We start from the raw sequence: 19,442 nt of genomic DNA on the forward strand, positions 1-19,442 counted from the left end.
CTTTGCTCACACATTTCTTCATTGATAAACAAATTTATCTGCCGGTGATCACAGTCCCTCGACCTGCTCAGCATTTTCAGAAGAACGGCAAACTTGAACTGACAAAGTGGCATTTTTGATCCACTGCATCAGGTTTATGCTTCCTTATTTGAGAGAGGAGTTGAAAAAAAAATCCTTGAGGCATCTGTAAGGATGAACTTTTAATTCTTGACAGTCAGGACTACTTGCTTCAACTTCCAGATCGAATTCTTAATCTTAGAGCTGGCTTCGTGCATTAGCAAAGATGTCTGCAGGAAGTTTCCAGCTACAGTGGCTAAGTTATAAATTAATATTTTGTCTAAACCTCTCACAGCACAAGGATAAGATTTCCTGAGGTAAGCACTAATGATGATATGCCAACCTCTCTATTAGTTGTGCATGAACTAACAGCAATTTTGTTAATGAGCTTCTGGTCTCAAGCAACAGTTTGTAATGCTGATGTTTAATCTGTACAGGCAAAAGTACCTGCTTTTTCATACTTTAAAAATACTAGTGATGCAATAAAAACTCAGCAAGAAATACGTAAAAGCATGAATGCAGTGATCACTCATTACACGTAGATTCGTCTTTGACTTGTTGCCACTATTTACGCTTTGTTCTGTAGTCAGAGAACAAAGCATGGAGCTTCTGGAGGTATGTAAAATAACAGTGGTGTGAAGAAAATCTGTCAAGTACGTGGACTTTTTAAAAATTCAAATGAGGATACAACTGACCTCTGTGCAGGGATGGGAATCAGAAGCCCAGTGTTCCATCCAAACTGCCTGGAGAGCCTACAGCTGCGTTAAGCAAGAGCTTTAACTGTCTAGAAGCCTCGTCTAGACTGTCTGTAGTGGTGAGGGCTTCACCCTAATTAAACTCCATAAGAACAGGCAGTGATACCATTGCTTAATTGTGAAGTTATTTGTGTTTTTTCATTAACCGAATGGAAAGCCGAGCCCTAGCTGTGGTGAAGCAGATACATCACACATGTTTAAGAACACAAAGTACAATCTGAGCTTTGAAGAAGAAGCCCAAAGACAGCGATGCTGCAATACACAAAAGTTTATTTTTAAGTTTTGCTTTTCTGAAGGCAAAATATAATAGAACCTAACATCAATGTATTTTGTACAACAAAACAGTTTTTATATGAGAACAGACAATCCATGAAGAGTTTTTAAGTCTTAGAACTGCTTCCCTTTTTTATCATGCTTTCTTGTGGTCAACAAAAAGTTGGCACAGAAGATGTCATGGCAGTCAGTCAGCGGGCGTGCTCCCTCAGATCCTCGTCAGCTGGTGCCACAGACTGGAGGGCAGGATACTTTCTACTTTTTCCATCACAAAATTTAAAGGGGCAAAGAGGGTGCTGAGAAACTGCAAAGAAATCAGATACACATTCAGATCAAAATCCAGGAGACAATACACCTCAAGAGAAAGTCGTCCAGTAAGACAAGAAACCCTTGCTGCATTCCGCTGTAAAATCCTCCATCATGATAAAAATTATACCTCACGTATAAAGACTTTCTGCCAAATTCTGAATACATACTGATTTGTGGATTTTGCAGTACAGAAAGCAAGTGCCCCATTTTTATGAAGATCAAAGTGATGAACTACAAAAGTTTTCAGACATCTCGCATCCTAGATTCAGGCTCATACTGAAGCCACTAAAAGCTCAAACCAAAACCTACTGAAGGGAAAGAGGCTTTTTCGTAACAGCAGAATCTGTCAGACCACCTCTCAGAGGCCAAAAGCATGTCTTTAGATTGAGGTTTAAAACAGTTCTGGGTTATCTATAGTTTTGCTATATACACTGAGGCATCACTAACTGGAATTTATCTCAACATCCTCCATCTATTACAGAATTCAGTCGGCAACACTGAAAGAGGTTTCAATATGTTAGTGTTAGGACAGGCATATGTGACAAAAACCAAACAAACAGAGACCATTTTATCACAGGAAAAAAAAACACTGCCAGCTACACATCACAGAACTCAGGTACTCAAAGCACTCCCAAAATTTGGGGAAATACATATTAACTGTGCTTTATATTAATTGCAATTCAACTGTACACATTACATACAGCTATGTTGGGGCCCTATAAGTATATGAGAGAGCACAGTAATATGCAAAGTAGCCACCTCGACATTGTGAACTCTGTTGCTTCTAATTATTTAGGCTGATGCTACTTTGCTAAAAATGAACAGTTCTGTTTGGAACTGATCAGCAAAGAGCTGCAAGAAGGTTGTGTTTCAGTTACTGCTCTGCAGTCAGCACAAAACATACACATCAGTGCAGTAAGTGGAGTTTATAGGAAGTCTGCTTGGTAGGTCAGTATTAAAGCAAATCTGGTGCTGGATCTGTTCTCTTTTTGACCAAAAGAACTCTCTCTCCTGACAAAAGAGAGCATCAGAGGTTTATATATAAACACATTTAGATCCCTTTTCATGTTCTGCATTTGTCCCATATATCTTTAGGCACTTAAAGGATGCAGATGTGGGGGTCTGGACCCCCTGTAGTCACTGAAGAGAACTAAGCACTTCCAGAGTGTAATTCTACCCATCCCAGGACCAGAACTGCCCTTTGAAATTGTCTCTTCCCTCTCTACCCCCAGATGCACAGGGAGCCGGGGTGGTTGGGCTTTGTCTTCTCCCGTAAAGCAAGGAGGACTGCAGCCCAACCCAGCAACACTCCCAAACTCCTAGCACAGCTCCTGACACAGTTCTGGCCTGTGCCAGTTAGTCCCTCCTCAACAAAGCCCAGGCAGAGTCTGGGGATAGCACAGGGCAGGGACAGTTCCCAGCAGCCAGAGAGGACGGTGTCATCCTGCCTTTGAAGGGAGGGGAGGTTAGAGGTACAGATGTGAACTGTGATGTGTCACTTGCTTTTGGAGCCACAGAACAAATAATATTTTATTACTTAATACAGATACGTCCTTGGTCTCTAACTTAGTAAGTTTCAATATATTAATGTTAGGACAGGCATACCTGACTAAGTATCTAAGTATCTAAAGTATGAAAAATGCAATTTCAAAAATTGTTACAGGTCTGTGTGCTGCTGAAACACAGCTATACATGGCAAATGTATTTAAAATGTTTCAAAATTTCAATATCCAACAGCCAGAGATTATAACCATTTCATGGGATCACGCAAGAAAATAGCTGCAAACAAACAGTTTCACTGTTTACCAAAGTGGGCTCTGTGTAGAGTTTAACTGTAAAAATGTATGATGTTTATGATGCTTTATGCTTTATGATGTTTATGATGCTTATGCTTTTTAAAGGCAATAGTAAGCATTGGTCAGCTGGCAGCAGCGGCAGCAGCGACAGCAGCGGCGGCGGCGGCAGCGACTGAGGTGAGTGCGAGGGGAGATCGGTCTATAGCGGCGGTTTCCGTGCTCTGGCCCCCCCCCCGAGCAGCAGCCCAGAGACCCGGGAGTTCCTGGCAACGAATCAGGAGAGGAGGGGGCGTAGCACCACCCCCTGTGATCGGGTGATAAAGAGCCTGCTGGAGGACAGGGACTAGTCCCTGCCCAGAGGGGAGAGGGTGAGTCAGCAGTGACTGTGTGTGTCCCAGGGCAGGGGAGGCCACAGCCGTTTGCAGCTCTTTGGGCAGGGCGCTGACTCCCTCCCAGTGCACAAGGAGAGGAAGGCGCCAAGGAGCTGTGAATCTTCTGCTGTCAGTCGGCAGCAGCGGTGGCAGCGATAGCGACTGAGGTGAGTGTGGGCGAGGGTGAGATCGGGCTGCACCGGGTGGGTTCCGTACTCAGGGCCACCCGAGCAGCAGCCCCTGAGTCCTGTCCCAGGAGAGGAGGGGGCGTAGCCGGAGGCACCGTGGGAGATTTGAAGGGCCCCTGGGGAGCGTGAGCGACCCGGAGCGTGGTGAACAGGAGCACGCAAACAGGGGCGTGACAGTTTGCGCAGCAGTTCTCGCAGGCAGGGCGGGCGAGCAGGGTAGGCGGGCAGGCAGGTATGGTTTTCCACTCGGCGGGGCCCTAAGTCCCTTGCGAGTGCCAGAAAAGACATGGCAACCGAAACGGACCTGCCGCGGAAGCATGCGGAGGTGCAGGTGTCAGGCTGCAGGGAGTGCCAGAGCCTGGCCCTGGCACTCGAGGGTAACGGAGACCTCACCTGTGTGAGGTGCGAACAGGTTGACGACCTGATCTCCTTGGTGGCCCAACTCAAGGAGGAGGTGGAAAGGTTAAGGAGTACAAGAGCATCCCAGGAAGAGGATGGCGGGCAGTGCTGTTCCCTGTCCTGGGGAAAACGGACGGGCCTAATGCTCCCCGGGTAGTGGAGGATGCTCTTCCTCCTCCACAAGGAGCAGGAGGAGACCTAGGGGACGGGGGCGAATGGAGGCAGGTCCCTGCTCGGGGTGGCAGGCAAATCCCATCCCAACCTTCATCCCCTCCCACGTCCCCCTGCAGAATAGGTATGAGGTGCTGGAGCCTGAGCGTCTTCCTGAGTGTGAGGAAGACACGAATCTAGGTGAAAGACCCTCTACGGGACTACGTGAACAGAAGCAACCAAGAGGGTTGCAACCAGCTCCAAAAAGGAGAAAAGAAAAGTAATTGTTATAGGTGACTCCCTGCTAAGGGGAACGCAAGGCCCCATATGCAGGCCAGACCCGACTCACAGGGAAGTCTGCTGCCTCCCTGGGGCTCGGGTAAGGGATGTTGCCAGGAGGCTTCCTGAACTGGTGAGGCCCTCTGACTACTACCCACTATTAGTGTTCCAGGTGGCTAGGGATGAGATTGAAGAGAGAAGTCCCAGGGCAATCAAAAGGGACTTCAGGGCCCTGGGGCGTTTGGTAAAGGGGGTAGGTGCGCAGGTGATATTCTCTGCAATTCCTTCGGTGTTTGGTGAAAATAGGGAAAAGACTATGAAAGTACAACAGATTAATATGTGGCTAAGAGACTGGTGCCATAGGTGGGATTTTGGGTTTGTTGACCACGGGGCGGCTTTCATGGCACCAGGCCTGCTTATGCCCGATGGGGAACAGCTGAATCAGAAGGGGAAAAGGGTTATGGCCCAGAAGTTGGCAGGACTGATCAAGAGGTCTTTAAACTAGGTTTGATGGGGGAGGGGGATAAAACCAGGGCAGCCACAAATGAACCTAGGGGGGACAGGCCTGTGTCGGGGGCAAGGCCGCTAGCCCAGCTGAAGTGTGTTTACACCAATGCACGCAGTATGGGCAACAAACAGGAAGAGCTAGAAGCCACTGTACAGCAGGAAGGTTATGATGTGGTTGCCATCACAGAAATGTGGTGGGATGACTCTCGTGACTGGAGTGCAGCTATGGATGGCTATAGGCTCTTTAAGAGGGACAGGCGAAGCAGGAGAGGCGGTGGGGTAGCGCTGTATGTTAGGGAGTGCTTAGACTGTGTTGAAATTGAGGAAGGTGGTGAGGATGACAAGGTTGGGTGAAGATCAGGGGGAAGGTCTGCAGGGTGGACATTACGGTGGGAGTCTGTTATAGACCACCCAACCAGGATGAGCAGGCGGACGAGGCGTTTTACAAGCGGCTGTCAGAAGCCGCCCGGTCGCCGGCCCTTGTACTCGTGGGCGACTTCAACTTGCCGGATGTCTGCTGGAAATACAACATGGCAGAGAGGAAGCAATCTAGGAGATTCCTCGAATGTGTGGAGGACAACTTCCTCATGCAAGTGGTAAATGAGCCCACTAGAGGAGGGGCCCTGCTTGACCTGTTGTTTGTGAACAGAGAAGGACTAGTGGGAGATGTGAGGGTCAGTGGCCGTCTTGGGAGTAGCGACCACGAAATGTTAGAGTTTTCGATAGTGGGGGAAGTAAGGAGGGGCAAGAGTAGAACTTCTGCCTTAGATTTCCCGCTTAATAGATGAGGGCAGGGCTGTGGATGTAGTCTATCTAGACTTCAGTAAGGCATTCGACACTGTCTCCCACAGCATCCTCCTAGACAAACTGGCTGCCCGGGGCTTGGGTGGGTGGACTCTTAAATGGGTTAAAAACTGGCTGGATGGCCGAGCCCAGAGAGTGGTGGTGAATGGGGCAAAGTCCAACTGGCGGCCGGTCACTAGCGGTGTTCCCCAGGGCTCAGTTCTGGGGCCGGTGCTCTTCAATATCTTTATAGATGATCTAGACATAGGGATTGAGTGCACCCTCAGCAAATTTGCAGATGACACCAAGCTGGGTGGGAGTGTCGATCTGCTGGAGGGTAGGAAGGCCCTACAGAGGGATTTGGACAGGTTAGATAGATGGGCCGAGACCAACGGCATGAGGTTCAACAAGAATAAGTGCCGGGTCTTACACTTTGGCCACAACAACCCCATGCAGCGCTACAGGCTGGGAGAAGAGTGGTTAGAAAGCGGCCTGGTGGAAAGAGACCTGGGGGTGCTGATCGACAGCCGGCTAAACATGAGCCAGCAGTGTGCCCAGGTGGCCAAGAAGGCCAATGGCATCCTGGCCTCTATTAGGAATAGTGTAGCCAGCCGGTCTAGGGAAGTGATCGTCCCTCTGTACTCGGCACTGGTGAGGCCGCATCTTGAGTACTGTGTTCAGTTCTGGGCCCCGCACTTCAAGAAAGATGTTGAGGTGTTGGAGCGAGTCCAGAGGAGGGTGACCAAGCTGGTGAAGGGTCTGGAGGGTCTGTCCTACGAGGAACGGCTGAGGGAGCTGGGGTTGTTTAGCCTGGAGAAGAGGAGGCTCCGAGGTGACCTTATTGCAGTCTACAACTACCTGAAGGGAGGTTGTGGTGAAGTAGGTGCTGGCCTCTTCTCCCGGGCAACTAGCGATAGGACAAGAGGACACAGCCTCAAGCTTCGCCAGGGGAGGTTCAGGTTGGACATCAGGAAGAATTTCTTTTCAGAAAGGGTTATTAGACATTGGAATGGGCTGCCCAGGGAGGTGGTGGAGTCACCATCTCTGGATGTGTTTAAGAAAAGACTGGACATGGCACTTAGTGGCATGGTCTAGTTGACAGGGTGGTGTCAGGGCAACGGTTGGACTCGATGATCCATGAGGTCTCTTCCAACCTGGTTGATTCTGTGATTCTGTGATTCAAATTCTTTTTTTTCCTCTTGGACATGTTTGCATACAACACAGACACTACATCACGGACAACTTATGCATCGTGGGAAAACCAGGTAACACCATCATCAGTAATGAGATTTTGTTATAAGCACAGGTTGAAGAAAAAAATTCTAACTGAAGCTGAACAGAGTATTTCAGTTGTGGTGCTAAAAGTCAAGCTGTATAACATGAATCACAGCTGAATTAATGTAACACTGACTTACCTGACCCTAGAGTTGGCTATTACTATTTCAAAGGGCTTAGGCTAACTAGAAGCATTCCTTCTGGTTAAGCTGTGAACTGTTTAAATAAATAAATCCCTTTACTTTTGCCAAGTGCAAAAGGCTTGCTAGAGGATATTTTCTGCTCTTTGAGTAGCACTTGATCTATGTGGTAGGCTTGCACCATCACATCTACTTGGATAAAACTCAGCTTTGTAACCAGCGCAAATGACATACTTGTTAAATCAATGAAAGAAGAATAATTTGCCTGACAGTAAGTTTTATTGCAATTCATAGGAATGTTGTTGCTGACGTAGTCAACTGTATCCTATAACAAACTCAGCAATGTATCTGTAGCTTAAAATGATCCAAGTTTTTCTCCACCTGCAAAATCAGTTGGTTTACAAAATACATTTACATTCATGGATAGCAAAGCCTGGCTTCACTGAAGTCGAACCAAAACTTCTGCTGACAGCAGGAGGTTCAGGATGCCACCTGCTCTCTTGTATAAACCCATGTAAACAACATCTGCACTGGGGCTACCTGGCCCTTCGAAAGCTCCTGGTGCTCCTGTCCTCAGACACCACTGGCAGATGCCTATCCAGCTTGTTCGCCACATGGTAGCACCCCGAAGGCCTTGGTCTGCATGATACATTATGGGTTATTAATTATTTTTTTTTTTGCCTTTCCTTTTGACATTGACTTTTTTTTTTTCTGCATGAAAAAGAAAAAACAGCACCGGCAGCAGAAGTAAGAATTCAGGGTGGCAGAACTGGTGGTGGGAGATGTGTAAAAACTTTGCTATTATTATTTTGTATTTTAGAAGAAAACTATCAAGCTGGCTATTTCAAAGCTGGCAGAAAGCAGCTGTCTGGGAGCACCTTCTGAATAGCACCATTTGATTAAAACAGATATGCAAAAGTATCTTTTTACACTTTTCCACTGCGTGGCTGGTGTTTACATGGAGGAACTGACTATTTATTCCTCAGTCCCTGTGATCTGATCTACACGGTCCCTACCTCAGCGTCTGCAGAGGTCCAAGCAGATGGAAGTATCTCCCTGGACAAACCTGCTTGCTGAACTGAGATCTCATCCATCATACAGAAAACATTGAAACAGACCCTGTCAGTGATCTCAGGCAAACAAAGGAATCAAATCCGAGAAAAATTAGTCTTTCTGAAGTTTCACTCATTTTAAAAATTTAACTAGGTACTACACTTTTAGACATGACTGTTGATTCAAATTATATAGTGACTCCCTTGTTAATAAAACTCTCAATTTTATTTAGATACATTCTTATTGCTACCATGTTATGGAAGGACCTGCACTTACATATTTTAACGATTTCCCAGATATTCTTATATTTTTACATGACAATGAAAGAAATCTAATAATACCTACATTGTGCTGACAACTCTATCCAATCCATGCAATCAGAAATTTGTTCTGCTTGTATTCGTATCTTAAGTGACCTCCAAAAGCCTTTTGTTAGAAAGCCTAGCAAAAACTCAAACCACAGTCTCTGAACATGCTTCTCCCTAACTTAGTGAAAATGCTAAGATCTACTATAACTTTGAAGTTACTTATATTCAGTCTGACAAAAACAATCAAAGAACTGGATTCTTCCAGTTTCATTGTGGGAAGAGTCAAGCTTACTTCCAGGTACAACATTACAGAATTGGCTGGATGCAGTGGGAATATCTAAACTTGCTGCTGAACTGGCAGGCAGTGTTCAGAGCAGGTTCTCGCTCTAAAACATGGGTTCACTGATGGAGTTTGTTGAATTCCATCCTATGTTGAACCTCCCAGAAGAGGAAAGTAGCTTTAAAATACCTTTGACTTCTGCATCCAGCGGGGGAACGCAGGCTGCCCTAAGGGACTGTCACAATGGCACAGGCCACGGTTGGCAGTCTCACACGTGGAGGAGGTCCTCAGCACTCTTTTCTGCCTTGAAGAACCTAGTGTCTGGGTTAATGGGCTATGGAAAACGTGCAAGAAGATACTACCTGGAGGACAGGTCGAAGCCAGTTCCCAATGCCCAGTCATGCTAACTGATTTAGTTTTTGTGCAATATGGTAAATATCAACTTGCAGTAACATAAGCCTGGGCCATCCGCGCAATGCTTTTGGGATTGGCAGGCATAAGAGAACGAATAATTTTGACCTATTAAAATTAAAGCATATGTGCACAGTTTCACAATGAAATACACCACACCACAATGAGTACCAACCACACACAAACAGATAATTCAATGCACATAACCACAGCAACAGTCACCACATTCATCTTTTAGCTGTATATGAAATTAGTTATTTATGAAACAATCTTCCCAAAAACTGAAAGGGAAGAGCCAGGGCTGGCCAACCTCTTCTATTCTGTTCTGATTCAGCTGCATTTCAGAGAGATGTCTGCCATGATTTTCTTCAATCTCATATACCTGGGCTACTTTTCCCAGAGGAGACAACAAAATGAGCATTCTGAATCAAAACCTTTTTACTAAAAGAATGACACAGGCTTAAATTCTGCCCTTTCCACGTAAAACAAAAACTCAGCTGCTGCATGTGGTGGTTTATGAAGGTTAAGATATAGCTAAAACAAGTCACAATACACGTTGACTGACATACTAACTGCGTCCATACGAGTTCAGAGCTCTTGAGTAATCTTGCCAACTTTACGCACGTAATGCAGCCCACATTGCAATTCTATTTGTCTGTGCTTATTTTACTAACTAGGAGTTCTACCCGCTCCGATATGCAGGACTTAATAACCACATACAGAGACTTGGGGTAGCTATTCTATTAACACCAATTGCAGCTGCACTTACACATTAGGGAAATAGATCCTTCTGGTCTAACTCTACTCCCCAGTTGGCTTTGGAATCTGCAAGCTCCAAACCATGGAGAAACAACTACTAACGTACCACCCGTGTAACTTCTGGTATCTCTGCTTGATTGCACTCAGCAATCAAAGCCAGGTGAGTTAAGCCCATGCAAACGTGCTACCAATTTTCTCCAATTCCAGTAGCTCACTGCCTGTAGCAGAAGCCCTAAGTACAAAATCTCATCATGTTGCCAGCTTGAGATGTGTCCTTTGTTCGGGATACAAGGCTGACAAGCACAGGAACAAGGCTAACAGGGACAGATTTGGGTTCATTAACTGTGGTAGTATCAGAAAACTTCACATTACATTGAAAGAGCTCCCGAACAAGGGTCATGCATTTCAATGACTTAAGGAAAAAAAACACAAAAAAAGCTTTACAAAGCATTTTAAGATCATATGCCCGAGTTATACACTTATTGTCCACCAAATGCCTGTATATACACTCAAGAAACAAGAGAAAGTAATAATATTTCAGGTATGTTTCAGCACTTTTTGCTGATAGAAGCGGGATCTTTTGCTGCAGCTAATCTTATTTTTCTGTCTTCTAGAGCTAATGAAAGAAAATTCTTGATGCAAGAACTGTCGCTGTACCAGACCTCTATCACTCACAAGCCTGGGTGGTAGAAGACCTGGTTCACTTGCAAAGGGAGTCATTTGAAGTCATTTGAATGGCATTTCTTGCCATTTGAAAAGTAGTTTGAGAAAGTACTTCAATCTGGAATTTGCCAAAGCCTTTCAGCCTTGCCTCCTCCACCCTCACCCCCTATGCCCCCCAAATCAAAAGCACCAAAGACATTAAAAACAAGGCCAGGAGGCTATTTTGGAAACAGAAGACCTACAAGAGATACAAATACATTAGAGAAAATATATTGCAACAGAGGATATTCAGTATTTCTTGGAGAAGGAGACAGTTTTTTTTATTACCCTAGAACTTTTCTGTAAGTGGATTTTTCATATCCTAGCACGCTGGGCAGTGATGTTCTGGGTTGTGCAAAGAAAAAAGCGTGTTTTAGCATAATTCATGGCCCTTCCCCCCTCATCCTCCAAAATTTATTAATCCTTGGTGGATTAAAAAAGCAGAATTAACAGAGACTTCCCTGGATGTAGTTAAGAAAAGTTATGAGGGAAATATTGAGACTACTTTCGTCATGGCAGTTTGGGGAAAGAATGCAGAAATTTGCCCTGGTTAACAGTATGCTCTATTTCTGCTCATACTAATAGCTTCTATTGCACTGGAAAACACGGCACAGTCATTATGGCTCTACACAAAACAGAGGGGTTCTGCAAACCGTTATTAGTTTAGTTTATCAGATTATATATGAAAACACAGATATTCCCTTCTCCCACCAAGCCTTTTTTGGCAAAATCACCAGAGATCTAGCCTAACAAATGAGCCACATAAACCAGAGAAGACAGCCAGTAGTGTGTTTTACTGATTAACTCCCTTAACAGTTGTTCAAACGTCTGCCTGCTCAGACATCTCTTGGTGTTTTATTTACACTACTGAATATGCAGATATTTAATACCCAGCAATATTTATCTTAGCTCTTCCTGCATCTGTGTCTTTATTTACCAGAGGAGAGCAGCAGCAGAGAATACTCACAGCTTTTGCGAAGACCCCCATAAGCTCCGGGAACTGATGTGTCAGGAGGGCTAGCATGGCTGTGAAAGAACATAGTCCAGCAGTGAAGAGGATGAAGAAGGGAAGCTCTTTCTTGGGGTAAACTGAAACTTCATGAAATGCTGTAGGAAAAAAGATGGGAAGGGGAATGCATTATACATAAAAACAAACCAAACAATCAAAACCAAACCAACATTCTTACGTGGTTTAAACAGCCAGAGACACCCAAAGATGCTTTTGAAGGAAGAAACACATAGAAGGTCTGAAACATCTAAGGCCAGCACTGTTGTTGTGTCAGTCATCTCTCTGCCAAGTAATTCTCATCTAAAGATCATATTTCTGGCTTACTCTGGTCCTATGTACATGTTACTTTTGCCTTCCTTGTGTCAGTGCTAACTATAATGCAGCTGGGCAACAACTAACCCCAGAAAACTAACCTACAAATAAAACACCCTTTTTTTTAACGCAGGTTACTGACTAGCCACATGGCTGCATGTCTGCAAATGCCGATACTCAGAGAGTGCAGAAACACGCACCCAGGAGCAGCAGTGAGACCAGCCTTGCAGAACCATGGTTGTAGATGAGTTTAAGCAGGATGTAAAACTACAGCCTTTGTAACAGTGAATTCTGAAGGTTTAATCTGCAGAACCAAGAAAAGTTATCCTAAAAGTAAGACATATAAACACGTACTTTAAATTCAGATTTTCAGAATTCTCTGTATACTTAGAACAATACAACAACTTTTTAAAGTGTTAAAATCTGAAATTTAAATTAATAGTGAATTTTTAAGGTGTTTGTTAGTATACACTAAAAGGAATACAGAAATTTCCTCGACTCTGACATGAAAAATCGCTCACTGGGCTTTGGAGAAAGCAGCACTAAGAAGGCTAAAAGGGTCAGAAGAGTATAATGAGTATTTTACTGGAAGAATATATCCCTTAAACATTTATGGTGGCTCAGATTCAAGGTGAAAATTTGGCTGGATTGGCAAAAGGTCTGGTGAACTCTTACCTGTTTGCCTCACTCATTCAGTCCATATAGTCACGATAAATGCAAACTTTGAAACATTTTTTTCTCATACTGGACCAATGTCAAGGCTTCCCATATACTCAAATCCTGTGACTATTTATACACACAAAACATTACTCTTCCATTTTGCCTACTTTCCTTCAGTGACCAGCTCTCATCTCATCGTACTTGCAGACAACATAAGCACAGGGTAATCCAGCAACATGACAGGACAATATCCTTCACTGCATTCATCCAGAGCGGAGACGTTTCCAAAGCCAACAGCAGATACTCATAAGAGTTTAAATAAAAATATTATAAACTAAAAATATGTGTGTCATTTTTGGGTCTGCAAATTCATTCAGTTTAAAAAAGAAAAACACAGATAATTTGCAACTTCTCCTTGATTTAAACTAAATTTAGAGATCGGATCATGGACTTTATAAGTCTAAGATTTCTTGTGCTCACTTTTTGCACTTGCTTTTGACACAGGCTCAAACTTGTTGTTCCAGTCTGTTACCCAGTCATGGCAAAAGTTTTGTGATTGATATTTTTAATTCGGATAGCCTATCAGATCTTAGTGTTCTGACATAATGCCAACTGACTTTCCTTTAAAACACACACAATTAAAGGGTGTGGACAGCTATGTAAAACCCCTTTAACTGAACCGTGTCTGTCATGGTATGCTAAACCCTTCCCTACTCAAACCCAAGAGATTTTGCAGTGAAAGGCATTTCCCATAACTGCCAGAGCAGAACACACTGTCTGCATATCCTGTTAAAGAGTCCCCATACCCTGTGTTAAAGAGTCCCTCGCTTCTAACATTTGACAAGAATGATTAGTTTTTCATCTAAAAAGAGAAATGCTGAGGTATTCTGTATGACTTTGTCATTCCTGAATCTCCTGACACTCCACTCTCCCCAACTCAGCATCCCTCTGAGTAAATCAAGCAGAGCACTCTGAGAGGTGTTGTTATAATTAGGGTGATTATAACAGGGTGGGGAGATATTGTCAGTTGCCAAGGATTTCTGTGTAATAACAGTGAGAATGTACCATGAAGGAGAGACTCGCAATGAGTGGATTTTCGCTGTATTATTCTCACCTAATGTTTACTCACATAGGCTTATAAAGAGTGGCAACACATTTTTCAGCCCAAACCAGAGAGGTTCTGAATGAAAGACTGCAAAGAGTGCAAATGCCTTCAAAACCAGCCTTCACAGCAGAAGCAGGCTACATTTTACTTTTTCCAAAACAGCTTTCTCTTTATTCCTTCTTCAAGATAGAGAAGGTGAGAGGAAAACCTCCTTCCTTGGATCAACTTGTATTTGCCTCCTCTGCCCTGACCCTGCAAACCCTCTGCACTTGTGTGCGTTCCACTTGTGCTCACACAAAGTCCCACTGACTTTGGTGAGAATACATGTGCGAATGAAGCATAACTGTTTGCAAGACTGGCAACTTCGGCTCTTCCTCTGCATTCTTGTGCGTCACTGCATGCACTGCAAGAAGTCCCATTAGCTTGGACTGTAATGCTTCCTGAGGGCTAGATCTGTCTTTGTATCTGTATCTTGCAGAGCACTGGGAACACTGTTAGCACTTTGCTAATACGTGCCATAAACTTATATAATAAATGACTGAGGTAATTTCACATCAGTCTCCTTCTAATAGCACACACATCATTACATGAAGAAAACCCTTCCTTGCTATTTAAGACTGCTTTTCAGAAAACGTCAGAATAACCTGTCAGAATAACAGCTGCATTAATGATCTAGCTGTCCTCAAGCAGGTTTGATCTTGCCTTGGAATTTAAGTAGCTAATGTATCTACAAAAGACTAACAAGGCTGTGCCGCTGTGCTTTTGGTTTGATGGGATGATACCCTAGACGAAAGATCACACATATTTTCCAGAGTCTTGGCAAGAGAGAATAACAAGATCTAACTGATTTATATCTCCTCAGTAATCTCCCTCCCTGTCCTCACACTGTCAACAACAATGAAGATAGCTAATCATTATGAACTACGGCTAGAAGCTGCCTCTTAAACCATCACAGGATCTCCAGAGACTCACTGTCAACCCACTTATTCTAATCCAGTGTATTCAATTCAAAAGGCATCAATGGAGAGCAGTACTGCAAGGCTCAGGTAAACGATTGTTTGATGTCAACGATAAGAAGAGTTGAACATACATGGTAGTAGTTCTCTATCTGCTGTTTCTGTACAAATAGGGTAAGGGTAGAAAAGATGTCCTTTTTCCAGCGGATAGGGGATCATTCTGAAAGCTGAAAAGAAAACAACACCGTGCACAAGTTACCGCAAGTGTGGCAGTCACTGGACATACTTAACTATATTTACAGTTTTGAAAAACAAACATAGACAAAACATAATATTTATATTTGCTTGCAAACAGCACATAAATGCTTAATGAAATGCCAAAATATAAATCTACATTTAGCTTTTAATCCTGCAAACACTTATGTTTATTTTTCTTCTTGGGAGAAGGTTCATGAGCGTTGAGTGAGACCACATTACAAGTACATACAAAAATGTTTGCATGATCAGAGCCCATTGTACTCACCATTCCATAGCCAAATTTACACAGCTTTTAGGCTGCAGAATTTTTAAATTTCAGGGGGAAGAAGTGTATCTGATATAACAGACATAGCCTACAAAAATGACCAGCCAAGCTTGTGAATTCAGGCCAATACTCGCAATCTCTGTGCATCAAGCATAATAGAAGTTTTGCACAGAAAAAAGTACACTACTTTTTTCCCATCACACTCCAGCAAACCAAGTAACACTGATGACTCAAGCCCAGAGAACAAGTTTTCCAACACAGTCATGTTTTCATTTTATATTTGGCAATCAAAGATTAATACTGAATTATTAAAACCAGGCTCCTCACATGCATTCATTTTAAATGTAGCAGATCAAGTCAGGTTTCCAATATAAATCTTCAGGTCGTGGATTAATAATACTTAATCTTATGCATTTTTAAAATTGAAAATAATAACAGAGAGGGAGGGAAATGGATTACTAAATCTGGACGGTGATGATGTCATAGATCGTCTGAGTGTGGGTTATGGAAACATCAGAATACTGGACTGAATTATAGCTTTGCAATCAAGGCATCCTTTTCCATTATCCTATATATTATTTTCACTGTTAAAATGTCATCAATGTGTTATTCTCACCACTCCTATGAACATCAGTCACTGAAGCAATATTTTCCCCAACAGATGTCCTAGAAGCCCTGTATATTTTAGATGTAAGGTACAGCACACTGCCATACAATAACACTCCATTATCTCTTGCTCACAAGGCAACCGAGGAATTGGTTTAAAATCCACAATACCCCAGTATTTTCAGTTGTGCACACTGAATTTGAATAATGTTAGCTGTATTTTTTGTGCAATTATATGAGTGTATTTATTCTTGATTACCATGTTTAAAGCATTAGTAAAGAAGGCAGAAATCCTCAAAGACTCTAAACCAAACTCCCCCTCGCCATAGCACCCCAAAAAGCCGAGTACAAATACAATAAACCAAGCCTTGTACAATCTTCACATGCAACAAACCTGAGCGTCTGTTCAAAAACATATGTGGAGGCATGTTCAATGCTCATTACTTCAAAATCACTAACACAAGTTTTTCCTTCCAATTTGGCTTAATATTTAAACAGACAATCAAGCTTCTTCTGCCCTACCCTAAATCAGAGTAGTATTAAGATTCCAATCAAAATAAAAAGGGATGGTAGAGATGTCACTTCTACAAAACAAGTGAAAAATGGCTGAATAGATTTTGCTGAATTTAAACAGTCATCTTTGACATGAGACCAAGTATGGAATATTTACAGCAAAACAGTTTATTTAGCAATGTTACCAGCCATGGAAGAAAGTGCTCTGGCTCATCTGTATCAGTTTGTGTTTATGTAGGTACTTCTCTGCCTTGCTCTTACAGTATTATCTGATCCTATTTTACGTCAGTCAATTCAGGTAGCACAGAGGCAGTTTGCCATTCAACCGTGTGCTCATCGTAAGAGCTACCGTGGCATTTGAGAACCCCCAGGTCTTTCGTCTTCATGCAAACAATAAGAAACATGACACAAGTTTAGAAACTGACAGTGACGAACAAGTACCTCAGACGTGAAACTACAGACCTTCTGTACAGAGCACCCGGACCAAACCCAGAGCAACATTTCACATGGTGTCACTTGGGCTTTTTTAGTTGTACTATGAATAAAACTCTGCTTTAACCGATTGAATGAAGACAGAGCAGGAAGCAACCAACATTCCAGTTTGGTGATGATCATTATTTTTACAGCCTCACTTTTCTCAGTTGTTGAACGCAATTTGGGAAAAACACTCTGTGAGAATTTTGGAATTTAAAACACCACAAAGACATTTCTGCATATATTTTGTTAGAGGCTGTATCCCCAAGTGACTGACTGAACGTACTTAATTCTGCCCAACCACAAGGTCAGAACTGAACAGTGTATATATGTGGGCATTAAATTCCTACATCAACCTATTAAAGTGAGACTTGTGGTTATTTAAGCACACTGACAGAATAGTACACTTTAAAGAAATGGCAAGTACATAAATACCTAAAAAGAAAGCGAGGGCAACTGACCATGTACTGTGTGTAGACTGTAGGTTAGAACTAGTATTTAATTACATTTAATTTCTCTGTCATGTGTGCACTGGTTTTAACTTAGAATTGCACAGAGATGCCAAGGAAACCTTTTGCAAGTAAAGGACATAAGAGCGACATAAATAGTTCACTACATCTGTAAAGAATATTGCCCAGACTAAGATATGGGCCAAGAGTTATGATTATTGGACTAGACACTGGTGAAACCATTAAAACCCATGGGAGTCTTTATGCGTCAGCAAAATCTGAACAAAATTCTCGAGGATTGGTGCACTGGTCATCTCTCTCTGATATCACTGTGCAAAATGAATTATGGATTTTTCTTCAGAGGTTATGCAACAATAATTTACATCTTTACAGGCTACTATATAAATATTAGCTAATATAGTACATATTCAGATTGCTGTGGAAGTAATAAGGAGAGGAATCAGTTAATGCAGTTAGATGGGAATGCCCTACACTGCCTTCAGGTACAGATGACTAGATTTCCCAAGTGGCAGGAGGACTGCAGGGCAGCCAGCCTCCTGTGCCAAAGGCTGGTCCTCGTAAATAGCCCCTTAGGGACTCCCCAGCCTGACAAAGCAAAAAATCTATTCAGGATTCCCTGCAAAATACTGCTCCATAAACATGGGATAATGAGCCTTGGGCTGAAGGACCTCTGCAAGCATCTTGAAGAGAAGAAGTGCAACGTAAAAGCAAACCACTGAAAATAAGCCACTGGGAAGGAAGATTTGATGGAGAAAATAATAGACTGGGAGAAATGACAGGAAAAGAGCAAGCAGGTAGGACAGAGAACAATGAGCAGAGGAAACCCGAGGTGGCAATGGTATGGATTACTGAGCAAGGTGTTCTATATACCTAGAAATAAAGCCATTGCTTGCTCAGGGAGCCTACATTGCAAATTAGACAAGTTCAGGCCATTTAATATGGTGACTGAGACAGTAAGTCACTTTTACAATGGAGGTATTAAGTGCATTTCTGTAGGAATTATCATGGTGACAAACTGTATCTTTTACAATAAACCTAAATGAGAACAGCAAACGGAGAGGCTAAAAGAGAACAGAAGAAAGCAGAGCAGAAAAGGGGAACCAGATTACAGAAAGAAAAATCTGCATTAAAAAAGCCCACAGAGGCTGATTCTAAATGGCACTTCTTAATTCTCTGGAACCTGAAAAGAGCACATCTCAAAGACAGGATCCTCCAACTCAAAGCAGGGTCACTTTCAAAGTTAGGTCTGGTTGCTAAGTGCCATGTTCAGTTGAGCTCTGAGTATCTCCAGGGATGGAGATCCCACAACATACCAGCAACCTGTTCCAATGCATCACCACTCTCATTCTGAAAATATTTTCCTTATGTCTAAATGAAATTTCTCTTGCTGCAGCTTGTGTCTATTGCCTCTTGTCTTTCTGCTGTGCCCTTCTGAGAAGACTTTGATTCTGCCTTCCATATTATCTCTCCATCGGGTGGCAGAAGACAGAGACGGATCCCTCCTTCACCTACCAGAAGTCTTTTCCAGGTTGAATAAAACCAGCTCGCTCAGTGTCTTTTCCTACTTCACATGTTCCAGCCCCATATACATCCTAGTAGTCCTCCACTGGACTCACTCCAGTTTGTCAATTAAATACCAATGAATAGTATAAACCAAAACGGTATTTAATGTTTCTGTTGTCGGGGTTTTTTTCTGCTTATAAGGCACTTTCATAATTTCCCAATATCAAAGCATTCAAATAATGACAAACAAATCCCTACAACTCTGGAATGAGGAAGGTAAATTATTATCCCCTTATCCGTAAGTAAGAAAATATGTCACAAAGATGGGAAATTTCGTTCAGAGTTACACAGAAAACACAATCCAAGAATCCAGAACCCTTTTTCTCATTTAATTGAAGTTTGTATTTTCAGTTTGAATTTCAAATATTTCAATGCTAGTGAGGGTATTACTGACCTTCAAAATTCCCACATACTGTACTTCATAAAAAGCTATTATTTTCTCATGACATTCATTTA

At 42.8% G+C, this 19,442-nt stretch overlaps 1 protein-coding gene across 8 annotated transcripts in view; it reads right to left on the bottom strand.

The window, feature by feature from the left end:
• Positions 1-1,107: 1,107 nt before the first annotated feature.
• The window catches only part of ST7 (suppression of tumorigenicity 7), a 173,901-nt gene continuing 155,566 nt past the window's right edge, over positions 1,108-19,442 (bottom strand). For 7 of the 8 annotated variants that reach the window (XM_068400442.1, XM_068400445.1, XM_068400443.1 and 4 more), the window contains 3 exons: positions 14,972-15,064; positions 11,763-11,902; positions 1,108-1,389 (listed from right to left, as the gene is read on the bottom strand). In XM_068400442.1, coding sequence (XP_068256543.1) covers positions 1,294-1,389; positions 11,763-11,902; positions 14,972-15,064 — 329 coding nt within the window. In that variant the 3' untranslated portion in view covers positions 1,108-1,293. Of the gene's footprint in view, positions 1,390-11,762; positions 11,903-14,971; positions 15,065-19,442 lie in introns of those variants that run through there. The other variant, XM_068400444.1, reaches the window with a different exon arrangement.

This window comes from Nyctibius grandis, chromosome 5 (genome assembly GCF_013368605.1).
Source record: "Nyctibius grandis isolate bNycGra1 chromosome 5, bNycGra1.pri, whole genome shotgun sequence".
Classification (NCBI taxonomy): domain Eukaryota; kingdom Metazoa; phylum Chordata; class Aves; order Nyctibiiformes; family Nyctibiidae; genus Nyctibius; species Nyctibius grandis.